Genomic DNA, 15320 nt, shown 5'->3' on the forward strand with positions numbered 1-15320 from the left:
AAAACACATAGTTATTCAGGCCGACACTTTAGAAAAGGTGAAAAAGGCGTACGTTAACTACAAGAAATCTCCCAGGGAGAGATTAACAGCTGGTTATGTGAAGGGAAGAATAGATACACTGGAAACGTACTGGAAGGAGTTTAAAGCCGTACATGAAATGTTAATTTTGTCGGTCGCTATGGAACAGCGTCAAGCTACAAATTATTTCGCTGACAACATGTGTGAGGATTTTGAAGAAGTGTATTACACTTACAAAGGCGAGATGATGTCTAAGTTAGAAAGTATGGAGCCGACAAAAAGTGAGTCTAAACACACACCTACACCTAGTACACCTAGTACATCGAATAGTAGTGAAGTTAAATTGCCAAGAATTTCGCTACCTTCTTTTAATGGCAACTACACTGAATGGCAGTCTTTCCATGACTTATTTATGGCATTAGTGCATAACAATGAATCTTTACAAGATGTTCAGAAGCTACATTATCTAAAGAGCAGTTTAGCTGGAGAAGCGGAAGCATTGTTACGACAATTTTCTATAACTGCTGAAAATTATAAGGAAGCTTGGTTAGTACTGAAGAAACGTTATGCAAATAAGAGATATATAGCGAACTGTGTTTTTAAGAAATTCTTTATACAAAAAACGTTAACACAAGAATCAGCTACAGCTTTAAGACAACTGTTAGACACTTCGGTAGAATGTATGAGTGCACTGAAACATCTAGGCTTACCTACATATCATTGGGACGCAATCGTTAACTATTCTATAGTATCAAAACTGGACTCGAGCACTCACAAGGAATGGGAAGAGTTAATTAGCAGAGATGAGTCTGACGACTTACCTAGTTTTGATAAATTAAAATCGTTCCTGGAAAACAGATTTCGTACCCTGGAGATGGTTGAACCTGCAAGTAAAGTATACAAACCTGTGAAAACAAAGATGTTTCATGTAACTGCAACGAGCGAAGTGAAGTGCACATTCTGCAATGAAGATCATTATATATATCAATGCAAACAGTTTTCTAAGCAATCGATTGAAGATAGATACAGTTTTGTACAGAAGAATAATCTCTGTTTTAATTGTTTGATACCGAATCACAATGTATTCAAGTGTAAACAGAAGACAACTTGCCAGATTTGTAAAAGAAAACATCATTCGTTATTGCACCGAGAGAAACAAGCAAGTGAAGAGTCACATACGTCTGGAGAAACAAATAACAACAACAAAGAGAAGATACAAACCGTCGTTGTTGCGCACACGTCGTCGAGCGCATCACGAGGTCTACAACCTGGTCTAGGCACCTTGCTGACGACAGCATTGGTGCACGTCACAGCGGAGTCGGGGCAGTCACACGTGCTGCGGGCTCTCGTCGACCAGGGCTCGGAGGAGTCCTTCGCGACTGCAAGGGCGGTCGATTTGCTGGGTTTGAAGAAAACCAAGGTTAGCGGAGTGATCTCTGCCGTTGAAGAGTGTGAGACGACAATCAAGCATAGGGTAACGTTGAACATTCAATCAAGGTACGATATTTCCTATTGTTTAAATGTAGATGCTTATGTATTGAAAACTATAACCCGTCAGCTACCATCTAGGGAAATTAGAAGTCTTAATTGGCCACAAGTTTACGAAATAGATTTAGCTGACCCCACCTTTGGCTCACCCGGTAGGATTGATATTCTTCTTGCTGCGAAAGTTTACAGCAAAATCCTAGAAGCAGGTTTAATGAAGGGACCAGGAAACTTTATTGCACAAAAAACACACCTGGGCTGGATTTTGTCAGGGGGTAATAATAATACATCATTTACTGTTTCACAGCACATTACAAGTCTACATGTTACTGGACAAATTGAAGAGGATAATATTCTCCTGAAGAAGTTTTGGGAGGTTGAATCTGAACTATACACGAAGCAGAGCATGTGGACAAAGGAGGAAGAACGGTGCGAGGAAATATATCAACAAACAACAAGGAGAGACGACACAGGGAGGTACGTAGTACAACTTCCTTTAAAGACAAACTTTGAAGACACTGTAAAATCGTGTGGAGATACAAAGCATCAGGCAGTAGTGAGGCTACATCAGCTGGAAAGAAAGTTCGCAAGGAACGAGAATCTGAAAGCTGAATACACTAAGGTAATACACGAATACTTACAGCTGGGCCACATGAAGAAGGTAGACCCAGAAGATGAAGATAATGCAGTATATCTAGCTCATTGTGCTGTAATAAGAGAAGATAAAGAGACATCGAAGCTGTGCATAGTTTTTGACGCGTCAGCGAAGGCCCCAAACGGATGTTCTTTAAACAGCAGCATGATGGTAGGACCTACAATACAGCCAGACTTACGTAGTCTGGTATTTAGATGGAGAACTCACAAAATCTGTGTTGTTGGCGATATTATAAAGATGTATCGTCAGGTAAGAATGGATGACAAACACACAGACTTACAACGCATTGTATGGCGGGATAACACATCTGAAAGAATAGATAGTTATAAGCTACTTACAGTTACATTCGGTACAGCAGCGGCACCTCATCCGGCTGTACGTACTCTTCAACGTTTGGCTGATGATGAACAAGACAACTACCCTCGAGGAGCGGCGGTAGTAAGAAACTCATTCTACATGGATGACCTTATGACAGGACACGAAGATCTCGACGAAATGAAAGAAACCTGTAAAGAAATTAAGGCATTACTAAAGGCAGGTGGTTTCGAGATGCAGAAGTGGTCTAGCAACTCTGAAGAACTCCTGAAGGACTTGACTGATGACTCGAAGACTCCGGAACCTGTAAAAGACAAGAAAGAAATTAAATTAGATAAAATAATAAAGATACTGGGACTTACCTGGGATAGAAAGGATGACATTTTTCACGTTTCAGTAAACTTACCAGCGATCAGGACACCTGTAACAAAAAGAGTAATTTTATCTGATGTCGCTAGCTTATTTGATCCTTTTGGCTGGCTCTCACCTGTTGTAATTACAGCGAAGATCATGATCCAAAAATTATGGCTTTGTCATTGTGGTTGGGATGATGAGCTATCTTCACAGTTAGTTGACGAATGGACGAGCTTCAGAGACGAACTACAAGAGCTGGAAACGATTGAGATTCCAAGATGGATCAAGATGTCGTCTCGCTGCAAAGAAGTTGATCTTCACGGGTTCTCTGATGCCTCGACATTTGCACTTGCAGCCGTTGTGTATGCAAGAGTGGTAGACGAGCATGATGTTGTTCATGTCACGATGGTAGCTTCAAAGACAAAGGTAGCTCCCTGAAACAATTAACGGTCCCGAAGCTTGAATTGTGTGCTGCAGTATTATTAACAAAGCTTCTACATGAAATTTCAGGTCCATTGGACATACCTATGCATAGAATGTACGCGTGGACAGACTCGATGGTGGTGCTTTCGTGGTTGCAGTCCCCGCCCAGCCGATGGCAGGTGTTCGTTGGCAACAGAGTATCAGAGATCATCCAGCATATAGATAACGACAGGTGGAGACACGTCTCGACGGAACACAACCCAGCTGATCTTGCCTCAAGAGGTATCAAGGCAAGTGAACTTCCAAACAATGACCTTTGGTGGAGTGGACCCGCATGGTTAAAGAATACAAACACTGAGGTGTTACGGGCCATTACAATTCCAACAACAGACCTAGAATGTAAGAAAACATTCCATACATCAGTACAAGACACGCCCATGTGGGAAAGATTTTCGTCTATGGTCAGGATGAAGAGAGTGATAGCTCATTGTAAGAGATTTATAAACTATAAAAACAAAAGAAATGAAGAAATCTTGAGTGCCGAAGAATTAGAGGACGTTGAAATCTGCTGCTTGAGATATTATCAGAAAGCAGTATACAGCCAAGAGTTTGAAGACCTGAAAAAGAAAGGAAAGGTTAGAAACAAAAGTTCACTAATTAAACTTACCCCGTACGTAGATGAACGCGAACTACTGCGAGTTGGAGGCCGGCTGAGTGAAGCAGATTTGCCAGAAGACGCTAAACACCCGATTATCGTACCAAGCAAGCAACATGCTGCAAGATTAATAATAGCGGATGCACACGCCAAAACTTTACATGGCACAATCATGCACACGCCAGGACGCTTTCTGGTAGGCGAGGCTCTGAAGAACGTTCCAGATACAAGTTACGAAACCAAGAAGTTACATCTGCTAACACGCTGGCAGCTCGTACAAAAACAAATGCAAGATTTCTGGAAGAAATGGCAAGCAGATTATTTAAACACACTCCAGCAAAAACATAAGTGGTATGACGCTGTAAAGGCACCCTGTATAGGAGATGTTGTTATTATAAAGGAGCAGGAGTTACCACCAGCCAAGTGGCTGTTAGGTAGAATCACGGCACTGCACGCAGGGCCTGACAATTTAGTTCGTGTTGCAACGGTCCAATGCAAGGGCGATCATATTCTAAAAAGACCGTTATCTAAATTGATATTGTTACCTAAAATGCCTGCCGATGAATAAATAACATACATCAAAGGTAAAAAATAATGAGCTATGGTGGGCGGTTAAATTTATTTCGCGTGTTAATTTTAGGTAATTATTCTGGCCGACTGTAGTTATAATTTGTAATACCTACTCAATACATAAGCACAAAGGTTTGCGAGAAAATTGTTGTTACTCTTTATTCCAAAACGCTAAGTAAATATACCTACTTTGTCTTATGTAATTTATGCTAAGTGTATAAAAACTCTTAAGTATGTAATTTATAGGTAAATGCATCGATTACAATTTTGTAGATGTTAAATGTAAATCATAGTCACTTCCTATTATTGGGTCACCGAGCGGATCCCAAATTTCCTATAGTAGGTACTTAAACATACCATTGTAACTCATTACCTCTGCAAATGTAATTAAATGCTAACCTACATATAAATAAATAGGTATGTAAATCCTTAATTTGTTTAGATATTATTAAGTTTTCCTTGTTTACTTACCTATTCATCTTGTTTATCTTTAAAATAGAAGATGTGTTAGTTAAAACATTATCTAGTTATAAAGTTATTATGTTTTAAGTCATCCATAAAAACGAGCGAACATACATATACCTACAAACATAGAACCTCATTTCTATGACGTTAGTTAAATAAAATATTTTTAGTTATACAGTCCACTAAAATGTACCTATGCTATGTATGTATGTACACATATTTTGTTGTTATGGTTGACCCATTTACTATAAATTTAGTACTTAGAAAGTAAGCATTATATTAGGTACTAAAATGTTGATAAAGATACCCTACGCGGGCACTCGATTATTACCTACGCAACGCAGGCAGTTTGTTGTTTACTTCAAGAAATTGAACTTGTTTATCAGTTATCCTCTTGCTTTGGCTCCTGCCAGCGTCGCTCGGATTATAATTCGTTATTTAGTGATAAGAAAGTGAAATGTATCAAAATCATTAGTTTCGTTAATTAGTGTTGAACTTAAAACATACGATAGTGATGTGCTTGTGATACCTAAGATGTATGTATGTATAAACTCTTTTGTGTGAGAAATCTAGCAGACTTCAAATATAATAGGACTCACCTGATGTGGTTCTGAATGCCAGCTTCCAGGGGGCCCCCAATCCTTCGATATTTTAGACATATGTCCACAGGCTGTGTGGCACGTAGAAATCTCCTTGTGATTCGTGGCTGCAGCGTATTTTATAATAATTATAGGCTCAAGCTTCCGAGGAGCGAGCTAGCGGCGGTTAGGTTCAGTTTAGAAGAAGTGTGTGTGGTAACACTGAGCTTCAGTGTTGCTCGCTTTGATAAAGCGTTCTGTTTTAGGTTTGTCCCGTTTTGAAATCTGCTATTCGACTAAGTTTTAATCGATTTAAAATTAAGACATAAAAAAAATGTAATACTTGTGCGTACTCATAGAAATACGGAACATATACCGCCGACCATAAAATAATGCGTTATTTTATTTAAAAACTAGAAAAAACTATGCTAACTTAGGGCTAAAACATGTAATGCTCTACCTAATTAATGCCTATTCAACAGGCAAAGGGCAGACCTTAACGACAGGTCGCTTAGTAAGAGTATTACCGATGCGTACAGTTACGACTCTGGTAATACCGTCGGCGCCGGGATGCAATTGATGCACGCGCGCGAGACGCCATTGCAATGGTGGTAGTGTGTTATCTATCAACACGACTACAGAACCCTCTCGGAGGGATGTGTTAGTATTGTCGTGGAACCATTTACCTCTTGGTTGTAGCTGGTGTAAATATTCTACGCTCCAGCGTTTCTAGAAATGTTGAACGGCTTGTTGAATAACCTGCCATCTCGCGAGGCGGTTTGGATTGTCGTTAGATAAGTCAAATTCAGGTAAAGACGTTAATGGTTCCCCGATGAGGAAATGTCCAGGAGTAAGGGGTAATGGATCAGTGGGATCATTACTAAGTTGACACAGGGGTCTTGAGTTCAAGACGGCTTCAATTTGACAAAGTAGAGTGTTAAATTCGTCCTGTGTCAGTTTCAGTGTGCCTATGACACGATGTAAGTGTCGTTTCAGACTACCTACGGCTCGTTCGACGAGGCCGGCAAAGTGCGACGCATACGGAGGGTTAAATTGCCAGGTGATTTGCATGTTAGTCAGCTGGTTATTTATAGTAGTCTGATTGGACTCGTTTCGTAGAAACGTATAGAGTTCAGATAGATACCTGTCACAACCTACGAAGTTCCGTCCGCAATCGGAACGAATAGTTTTACAATGCCCGCGTCGGGATATGAACCTACGCAATGCGTTTAGAAAGGATTCGGTTGATAAATCAGGGACTAGCTCCAAATGGGTTTCCTTCGTCGATTGGCAAACGAATACACACACGTATGCTTTGAAAATTTTCGCGTTGCGAAGTTTACTTGATTTAAGGAAGAAGTGTCCCGCGAAATCAACTGATGTGTTTAAGAAGGGACGAAGTGATCGAACCCTAGTAGTAGGCAATTGAGCCATTGACGGCTGTGGCGCAACAGGTCGAGCGCGAATACATGATATACAGCGTCGCGTACGCATACGTACTGCATCGCGAGCACACAGGATCCAGTAGGTCTGTGCGAGGGCAAACTGCAAAGTTTGAGGTCCCACATGTAACTGTGTTTTATGATAGAAATCTATAAGCAGATTTGTAAAATGATGTTTCTTAGGAAGCAGAATCTGATGTTTGGCATCATACGGTACATTAGCCCGATTTATTCTACCGCCGACCCTGAGGAGTCCGGCATCGTCCAAGAAAGGCTTCAGTTTTTGAAGACGTTTGGAACATCGGTCGTCGTCTTTGAGACGAGAGATGTCTTCAGGAAAGGAATCACTTTGGACAAGTGATATTATTCGACTGAGAGCTTGTTTCGTCTCAGGAACAGTTACATGTTTAGTCGTAGGATTCTCATTTTTACGACATTTGTTTATGAATCGTAATACATAAGCAGTGACGCGTAGTAACCTTGGAAGCGATGAGAATCGCTCAATGAACTCTAAGCTATTAGGTTCATTGATTTGAGTGAGAAGAACATGCTTACGACGTTCTTCGTCGGTGTGGCATATGACGTTAGTCTTAGGCCACTCAGACTCATCTTTGCTGAGCCAAGCAGGTCCCGTAAACCATAATTGATGGTTCAACTGAGATGGGAGAACACCACGAGACGCGGGGTCTGCCGGGTTATCTGCGGACTGAACGTGGTGCCACTGTGAGGCAGGCACGTTGCTTGTTGTCTCCGCTATGCGGTTAGACACGTATGTCCGCCATTTGTCTGGAGACGAACGCAGCCAGGCAAGAGTTATAGTGGAATCGGACCAAGCGTAGACTTGGTCGAACGATATTCTACTGCTGTAAGCAGTGAGGACCCTTTTTATCAATTTTGATAAGAGATGAGCTCCGCATAGCTCTAATCGAGGTATTGTTAGGCGTTTCAGAGGCGCAACTTTAGTTTTACCTATGAGTAGGTGTGTGCTAATAGCACCGTTTGGATCGACAACACGAATGTAGACACAGGCAGCATACGCCTTTTCAGATGCGTCTGAGAAGCCATGAAGTGACACTTGATGTGTGCTGGGAAGCACGTGACGAGGTAACGCGATGTCTTGTAATAACGGCAGTTCGTCGATGAACCGAAACCACAAGTCACTGATATTTTGTGGAGGAACAGCATCCCATCCTGAGCCTGATGCCCATAAAAGTTGGATTAAATGCTTCACAAATACAGTCACTGGACTGAGAAACCCGAGAGGATCGTAAATCTTAGCGATTTCCGCTAACATTATACGTTTTGTACATTTGCGTGAGCCGTTAGCTACTTTATCCGTTTGGTAGGTAAAAGTATCAGATTTAGGGTTCCATTTAAGCCCTAAGACTTTGACCGAAGTGTCAGTGTCAAGTGCTGACAAAATAAGAGCATCATCGTGATTGGAAGCATCATCGTTAAGATGCGACAGAAACTCGGAACTATTACTGGTCCATTTGCGGAGTTCGAACGTCCCTGCTTTACAAATGGAGGTCAGCTGATGCTGAAGAGTGAGAGCATCTTCAACCGTATCAGCTCCAGTAACGACGTCATCAACGAATACTTCGTTGAGAAGTACTTGCGAGGCAAGTGGAAAGTTAGCAGCTTCATCAATTGCTAATTGACGAAGTGTGCGTAAGGCCAGAAAAGGCGCGGACGCAACGCCGAATGTGACAGAGCACATACGATATTCCTTGACAGGATCGTGGGGAGAAAATCTCCAAAGAATCCGATGGAAGTCTCGGTGTTCTTTACAAAGACCGATGTAGCGATACATCATTTTGAGATCAGCCGTAAAAACGACTTTGTGAAGTCTATACCTCAGAAGAATATCAGAAATGTCTTGATGTAATTTCTGACCAGTGAGGAGATTATCGTTTAGAGAACGACCAGACGTAGTCTTGCATGACGCATCGTAAACGATACGATATTTCGTAGTAGTAGAAGACTTAACGATAATATGATGAGGCAGGTAGTAGGGAGAAATGCCAGGACTCGCTAAGTCGCTGACTGGTTCCATATGTCCCAAGTCTAAATATTCTTGGATACATTTATTATAGTTCTCACGTAAGGCAGGGTCGCGAGATAGGCGTGCCTCTAGTTTAGTTAAACGTGAGAGAGCTATAGCACGAGAATCGCCCAAAGGCGGAGCGTTTTCCTTGAAAGGTAGGGAAACTGTATATTTCCCATTTTCATCTCGTGTGTGAGTTTCGACGAAAATCGACTCACAGCGCAACTCATCTTTCGTAAGATGTGGGTAATCTGGTATGGATTCCAATTCCCAGAATCGTTGCAGTTTCGTGTCAAGTTGACAAGTGCTCAAATTGACACTAAGGCATTTCATACTGTCATATGAAATTCTACCACCTATCACATAACCAAAAACAGTGTTGATGGCTACGGGTGTGCCCGGAGGACCTATAATATTATCTCGTAACAGTATGCTGTCGAGATGATCATTACCCAGTATCAGTTCAACAGGTCGCGTTGAGCGCAGTTCTGGGTCCGCTAGATTAAGATTTTGGAGGTGTTCGAACCTCTGGATATTCCCAATTGATTGAGAAATATTAGCAGTGTAGCGTGTAAGGCTCGGTAGAATAAAAGCTTCGATTTGAAGTTTAGGTTCGGGTTTGTTGTGGGGTGTAACCTCGCACAACACGTAACCACGAGGATGAACATCGCCAGCAATGCTGGTGAGCGTAGTGCCAGTCACAGAGTACCGTGGCAGGCCAAGACGCTGTACGCACGACTCAGAAATGAGCGTGGTCTGCGCTCCTTGATCCACAAGGGCGCGAACGGACCGCGGCGTGTAAGGCCCCTGGTTCAGGGGTCGCAAATTTACAAGCGCAGTCGTGAGTAAGACCGTACAGTTCTTACCAGAAGGTTGCCCCGTAGCTCCATGTAATGGAGTGGGCGTGGAGGTTTCCGCTACTGAGCGTAACTCAGGGGAAGAAGGTGACTCCGTAGTCAGTAAGACGTTTGGAGTAGGCACGTCTTCATGTAATGAAGAGTGGTGCTTTTGAGCGCAAACGCGACAAGCATGGCGCGACTTGCAGTCATTAGGCTCGTGGCCAGAAAATAAACAATTGGTACAAAGTTTATTTTGTTCTACGAAATGTTTTCGTTCATTTAAAGTGAGCGAATTAAACTTCTCACATTTATATATAGGATGCGAATTATCCTTACAATATACGCATTTAAATTTATTTAAATAATCCGTTGCACTAGTAGCATGTATGCTCATAGTACGTGAATTACGCGCAAACGACGAATTAGTATTTCGCGGCGCATTATATTGCACGTCAGAGTGCGATCGAGCAAGCGACATTGCTTGTTTTCCCGCCATCGCATGGCGCGATGACGTCACCGCCGCCGGGCGGGCCGAGCCGGCCGCTCCGCCAGCGGCAGCGAGCGAGGGCGCCGCGCGCGACGCGGGCCCCGCGGAGGTACTCGACGTACGCGCGGACGCGGTCATCACTTCGGATGCCGCTAACTCCTTATTGAGAAAATCGAGTAATTCAGACACGTTGGGAATGTCATTTGAAGTTTTTAATGATAATTCAAAACGTCTACGAATATTAGGTGTAATTTTGCGTAGCAAAATATTTAAAAGTACAAAACTCCAGTCGTCAACTGGCAGCCCTAAAGATTTCAAGGCCGTTATGTTTTCATGATAGCAATTCATTAAGTTACGTAAACTTAATTGTACATTTTTCTCATTTACCGATTCACAGTCGAATATATTATCGAAATGTTTTGTTGAAATAATTCGCTTATTTTCATAACGCGAAATTAAGACCTGTAAGGCATTTTCATAATTCACGTCCGTAACAGGAATAGATTTGATAAGATTATACGGTTCATCTTTTAAAAACAATAACAAATACCTAAAACGTTCGACATTTGATAAAGTTGTATTCTCATGAACAAGTGATTTAAACAAATCATAAAACGCATTCCATTCAGTCAAAACACCTGTGAATGTTTGCAGTGATAAGCGCGGTAAACGAATATGTGATTGCGTTGATTGCTGAGTGCAGCAACTCGCATGTGAAACCCCATTAAATCCGCCGCAGACGGACGTAAGGCTTTGTTTACGCTCTTCTTTAAACGTATCTAAGGCAACTTGAACCTTAAAGTACAAGGAATCAAATTGATTTCTCACAGCTAAATTATCATCGCGGTTGAATGACTCATTCTTTGCCGATAACTTTTCAATTTTCGTTTGAACTTGGAAAAATGATTTTTTAATTGCCGCTAATTCTTTAACTCGAACTCGAAATTCGGCAACATTATCTGAACAGTCTACAATTTTTTGAATATTATTAATTGCTAAATCGCGTTCGAAAGTTAATTGTTCAATCTCCATTGCGGTCATTTTATTATTGTACTGTGAGAAATAATAGAGTTGTCACGAAATAAAATATGACTAAACTTGTAAATATGTTGTTTATGTTAAGTATTAAGATCTCTAAAATGGCTAGGTACTAGCACAATGTTAGTTAGTTAGTTAGTAAAATGTGTAATAATATAATTTGTCGCAAATTGAAAGTAAGTAAATTACAAAGATAAGATTTCCGGTCGGTAGAACCCGAGCAACAGAAATTTGAACCCTGTGCCGTACGTAATACGAGCGACAGTTTTACTCGATACTGTATTGTGACAGCACCGATTAACTTGGTTTTCTGATACGTTATATCAGAACCTTAAATTACAATTTAGTACGCAAATACTAAATGCAATATAGTGTACGTTGTACAAAATGAAAGAAAGGAATTGCGACAAAATATAATATTTTAATTAGACCTAGGTATGCAATGGGCGATTCGACGCGCGCACACCTACCGCCCGCTCGACGGAAATATAAACGAATGTAATTTCGCAAAAAATGCTTAAAACCCTATCAAACTATATATAATTAGAATCGTCTCGTTGAGATCTAACTATATGTATCGGTATTTTTGAGAAATATCGTCTGACGTGATCGGAAACTCGATATTTGTATTTGTAAGTGGAGGTAGATTCTCGCTAACTTACGGAACAAAGAAATTGGAAATTTTACTACAAGTTCGCACAAATATCACAAGAAAATTAATAAAATGCCAGATACCAGAGTGGTATCCGGCTCGAAAACTAGTTATGTGTGAGAAATCTAGCAGACTTCAAATATAATAGGACTCACCTGATGTGGTTCTGAATGCCAGCTTCCAGGGGGCCCCCAATCCTTCGATATTTTAGACATATGTCCACAGGCTGTGTGGCACGTAGAAATCTCCTTGTGATTCGTGGCTGCAGCGTATTTTATAATAATTATAGGCTCAAGCTTCCGAGGAGCGAGCTAGCGGCGGTTAGGTTCAGTTTAGAAGAAGTGTGTGTGGTAACACTGAGCTTCAGTGTTGCTCGCTTTGATAAAGCGTTCTGTTTTAGGTTTGTCCCGTTTTGAAATCTGCTATTCGACTAAGTTTTAATCGATTTAAAATTAAGACATAAAAAAAATGTAATACTTGTGCGTACTCATAGAAATACGGAACATCTTTATTGTACAAAACACAAAACACAAATATGACACAGGATAGACAGTACAAAGGCGAACTTATCCCTTTAAGGGATTTCTTCCAGCTAACCTTACCAGATGTGTTGTTAACCAGATGTGTTGGAATTTGGAATGCATTTTGGATGATATGATATTGTTCAAGCAACTAAGTATGTCCGTAAGTTTTAGGTTAAGTTTTTTTTCCTAGTTAAGTTAAAAACTGTTGTTTTTGGTGGGCGGTATGTTGTGTCGATTTCCGTCCCCGTACTATACCTATACCTACCTATCTGCGTAGCTATACTTATGCATTTTTACCCTCTCGTTTAGTTGCAATAAATCAAGTTTCATGAAAATCGGTCTACTATCTATCTGTCTGTTTGTGTCTATGTCTGTGGCATCGTAGCTCCCGAACGGATTTAGTTTTTTGTTTGAATGCTGAATTATTCGGGAGCCATGTTTGATGGAAATCGGTTCACTATGTCGGTTTTTTTTTTTCAAAATTTAGTGGTTAGGTTATTATACTATAGAAAAAAATAGAAAATATACGCTTCCAGCGAGACTTGAACCCCTATCTTCTGCAATGTGTCCATACCTTAGGGCCTGGCCACATGGGCGCGTTGCGGCGACGCAACGCAAAAAATCTGCGGCGCGGCAACGCAACGCAAGAACCTGCGTTGCGTTGCGGCACCGCAAAAATCTCGCGGCGCGGCGACGCACCGCAAAAACTTGCGGTGCGTCGCCGCGCCGCGGGTCCTTGCGTTGCGGTGCCGCGCCGCAGATTTTTAGCGTTGCGTCGCCGCAAAAATTCAACAAATACACGGTGCCGTATTATGACTCTGTTTCCGTTCTGTTCAAATTAACCTTGTTTTCGTTTATATTTGATTTCCATGTATTTTGACTAGGTCGATGAGTAATTTCAAATAATGAAATAAAAAAAAATATAGGTATACACCGTGTTGTTTTGTTTTCCGTTGAATTCGACACGTCGTTAGGTTCATTATCAGGAACCACCCTGTATATCGCTTATTGCTAAATTCGAAAAAATAGTTTTCTTTTCGTCTATCCATACTAATATTATAAATGGTAAAGTGTGTGTCTATTTGTTTGTCTGTCTTTCACGGCAAAACGGAGCGACGAATTGGCGTGATTTTCTAAGTGGAGATAGTTGAAGGGATAGAGAGTGACATAGGCTACTTTTTGTCCCTTTCTAACCCCCCACATCCCTAAAATGGGGAGTGGAAGTTTGTATGGAGCATTCCGCAATTTTCGAATTTAACGCGAGCGAAGCTGCGGGCAAAAGCTAGTACATAATAAATGGGTTAATTAGTGTGGGAGGACCTTTATCAAAACATTAAAGTCATTGTCAAGTGTTTGATGGCGCATTTGTCCTTTAATACCAGCGGGTAAAAACGCATTTTATCCACTAGTGGGTAAAGTAATTTGACCTTGAATAAAGTCAAATTAACTGCTTTAAAATTGATAAAAGTAGGTGAATCTAGTAATAAAGATGATTTACCACCTGTGGAACTACTGGAAGCAGTGATAAACGCATTTTTTGCGTTGTAGTTTCCTATAGTGAGGGGAAAAGGATTGTGTTACACTCGGGTGCAAATGTATTTTACTTCTCGTGTGTTAAAAAAACTCGCAAGTTCATGATTCCATTCTCGAACCACTCGCTTCGCTCGTGGTTCAACTATAGATTCCTTTCACTTGCTCGTTTTTCAATTCCACACTCGGCGTTAAAATACAACTTTGCCCCCTTGTATAACAAATAACTATAAGAAGTGGTAAGTGATGCCGCACACGTGTTCAGTAATTAAATTATTATTTTTAATAATTCGATAACCGTAAGAGTTAAAAGGCTAATGAATCTTCCCTTAAAGTTAACGGAATTCAATAAAAACAGGGTGTATAATTATTTTTTATGTATTGGGAGTCAAACTGTATGATTTTTTGCTGTATAGGAGGTAGGGCATAGCGAATGATATTCCGCTTTGTGTGGTAGGGTAGGTACAGCACAGCGGATATCGTCTAGCTCGAATCTAGAGCAGAGCCCAACTGGGGAAGTACCTCCGGACCTCCGCCTTACAGAAGACCGCAGCCAAATAGCACTAGACCCTACTCATAGTGTTGTGTTAGTAAGGCTGCCAGAGCTCAACGACGGAGTGTACAAGTTTCTAATGGGGCGGCAACGCGCATGTGACACTGTTTGAGTTGCAGGCGTCCATAGGTTACGGTGACCGCTTTACATCAGGCGGGCCGTATGCTTGTTTGCCACCGACGTAGAATTTTAAAAAAAAAGGAATTATCATAAAAAATCATTTCGTTAACAGTGTGGGTGAGCGATTTTCAGAGATCTGATGACTTTCGGTGCTGTTTTTTTTAGTACTTTATAGATCAGTCTTTTTCCTAAAATCTAGCCAATTTAAAAAAAAACATTGGTGGTGGAGGCTTCCATTAGAACCATATTATAGTTTGTAAGAAATCTGCCATTTTAAAATCACCAGACCTGTAATGTTCGTCGCTTTGCTATTTTCTGTTTGCCCCACCCAACCATACGTAGGCTGGCCCCGACTCCAAAAATAATTGATTTGTTTATAATTTGGATGTTTAGATTATTGCAATCCGATAAGAAATCTGAATTCAAAGGTTTATCATTTTTTGCTTTTTAGTTTCTCCGTGTTTTGTAACGCGATTATTCTTGAAGGCGGTTTTATTTTTTGTTAAAAAGTTTATTTATTTGTTGATTTTTAGTGGTTACTATTGATATTATATATATATCAGTCCGAAT

The 15320-nt window shown here is 40.9% G+C and overlaps 3 protein-coding genes across 4 annotated transcripts; 1 reads left to right on the forward strand and 2 right to left on the reverse strand.

The window, feature by feature from the left end:
• Positions 1-748: 748 nt before the first annotated feature.
• LOC125227307 lies at positions 749-2284 on the reverse strand. 2 transcript variants are annotated; one of them, XM_048131591.1, is made up of 3 exons: positions 1757-2284; positions 1240-1417; positions 749-978 (listed from the first exon to the last, which is right to left on the reverse strand). In XM_048131591.1, exons 1-3 carry the CDS (start codon positions 1909-1911, stop codon positions 943-945), a joined length of 369 nt encoding a protein of 122 aa, XP_047987548.1. In that variant the 5' UTR covers positions 1912-2284; the 3' UTR covers positions 749-942. The 2 variants fall into 2 exon arrangements, with proteins under 2 accessions (XP_047987548.1, XP_047987547.1); XM_048131590.1 differs by having other exon boundaries at positions 749-1417.
• LOC125227052 lies at positions 1910-3265 on the forward strand. The gene has a single exon (XM_048131243.1). It carries the CDS (start codon positions 1910-1912, stop codon positions 3263-3265), a length of 1356 nt encoding a protein of 451 aa, XP_047987200.1.
• Positions 3266-5989: 2724 nt separating this feature from the next.
• On the reverse strand, positions 5990-10471 carry LOC125227053. The gene is made up of 3 exons (XM_048131244.1): positions 10255-10471; positions 7019-10104; positions 5990-6247 (listed from the first exon to the last, which is right to left on the reverse strand). The coding sequence occupies exons 1-3, from the start codon at positions 10469-10471 to the stop codon at positions 5990-5992; spliced, it is 3561 nt and encodes a 1186-aa protein (XP_047987201.1).
• Positions 10472-15320: the final 4849 nt, after the last annotated feature.

Source organism: Leguminivora glycinivorella, chromosome 6 (assembly GCF_023078275.1).
Source record: "Leguminivora glycinivorella isolate SPB_JAAS2020 chromosome 6, LegGlyc_1.1, whole genome shotgun sequence".
Taxonomy (NCBI): domain Eukaryota; kingdom Metazoa; phylum Arthropoda; class Insecta; order Lepidoptera; family Tortricidae; genus Leguminivora; species Leguminivora glycinivorella.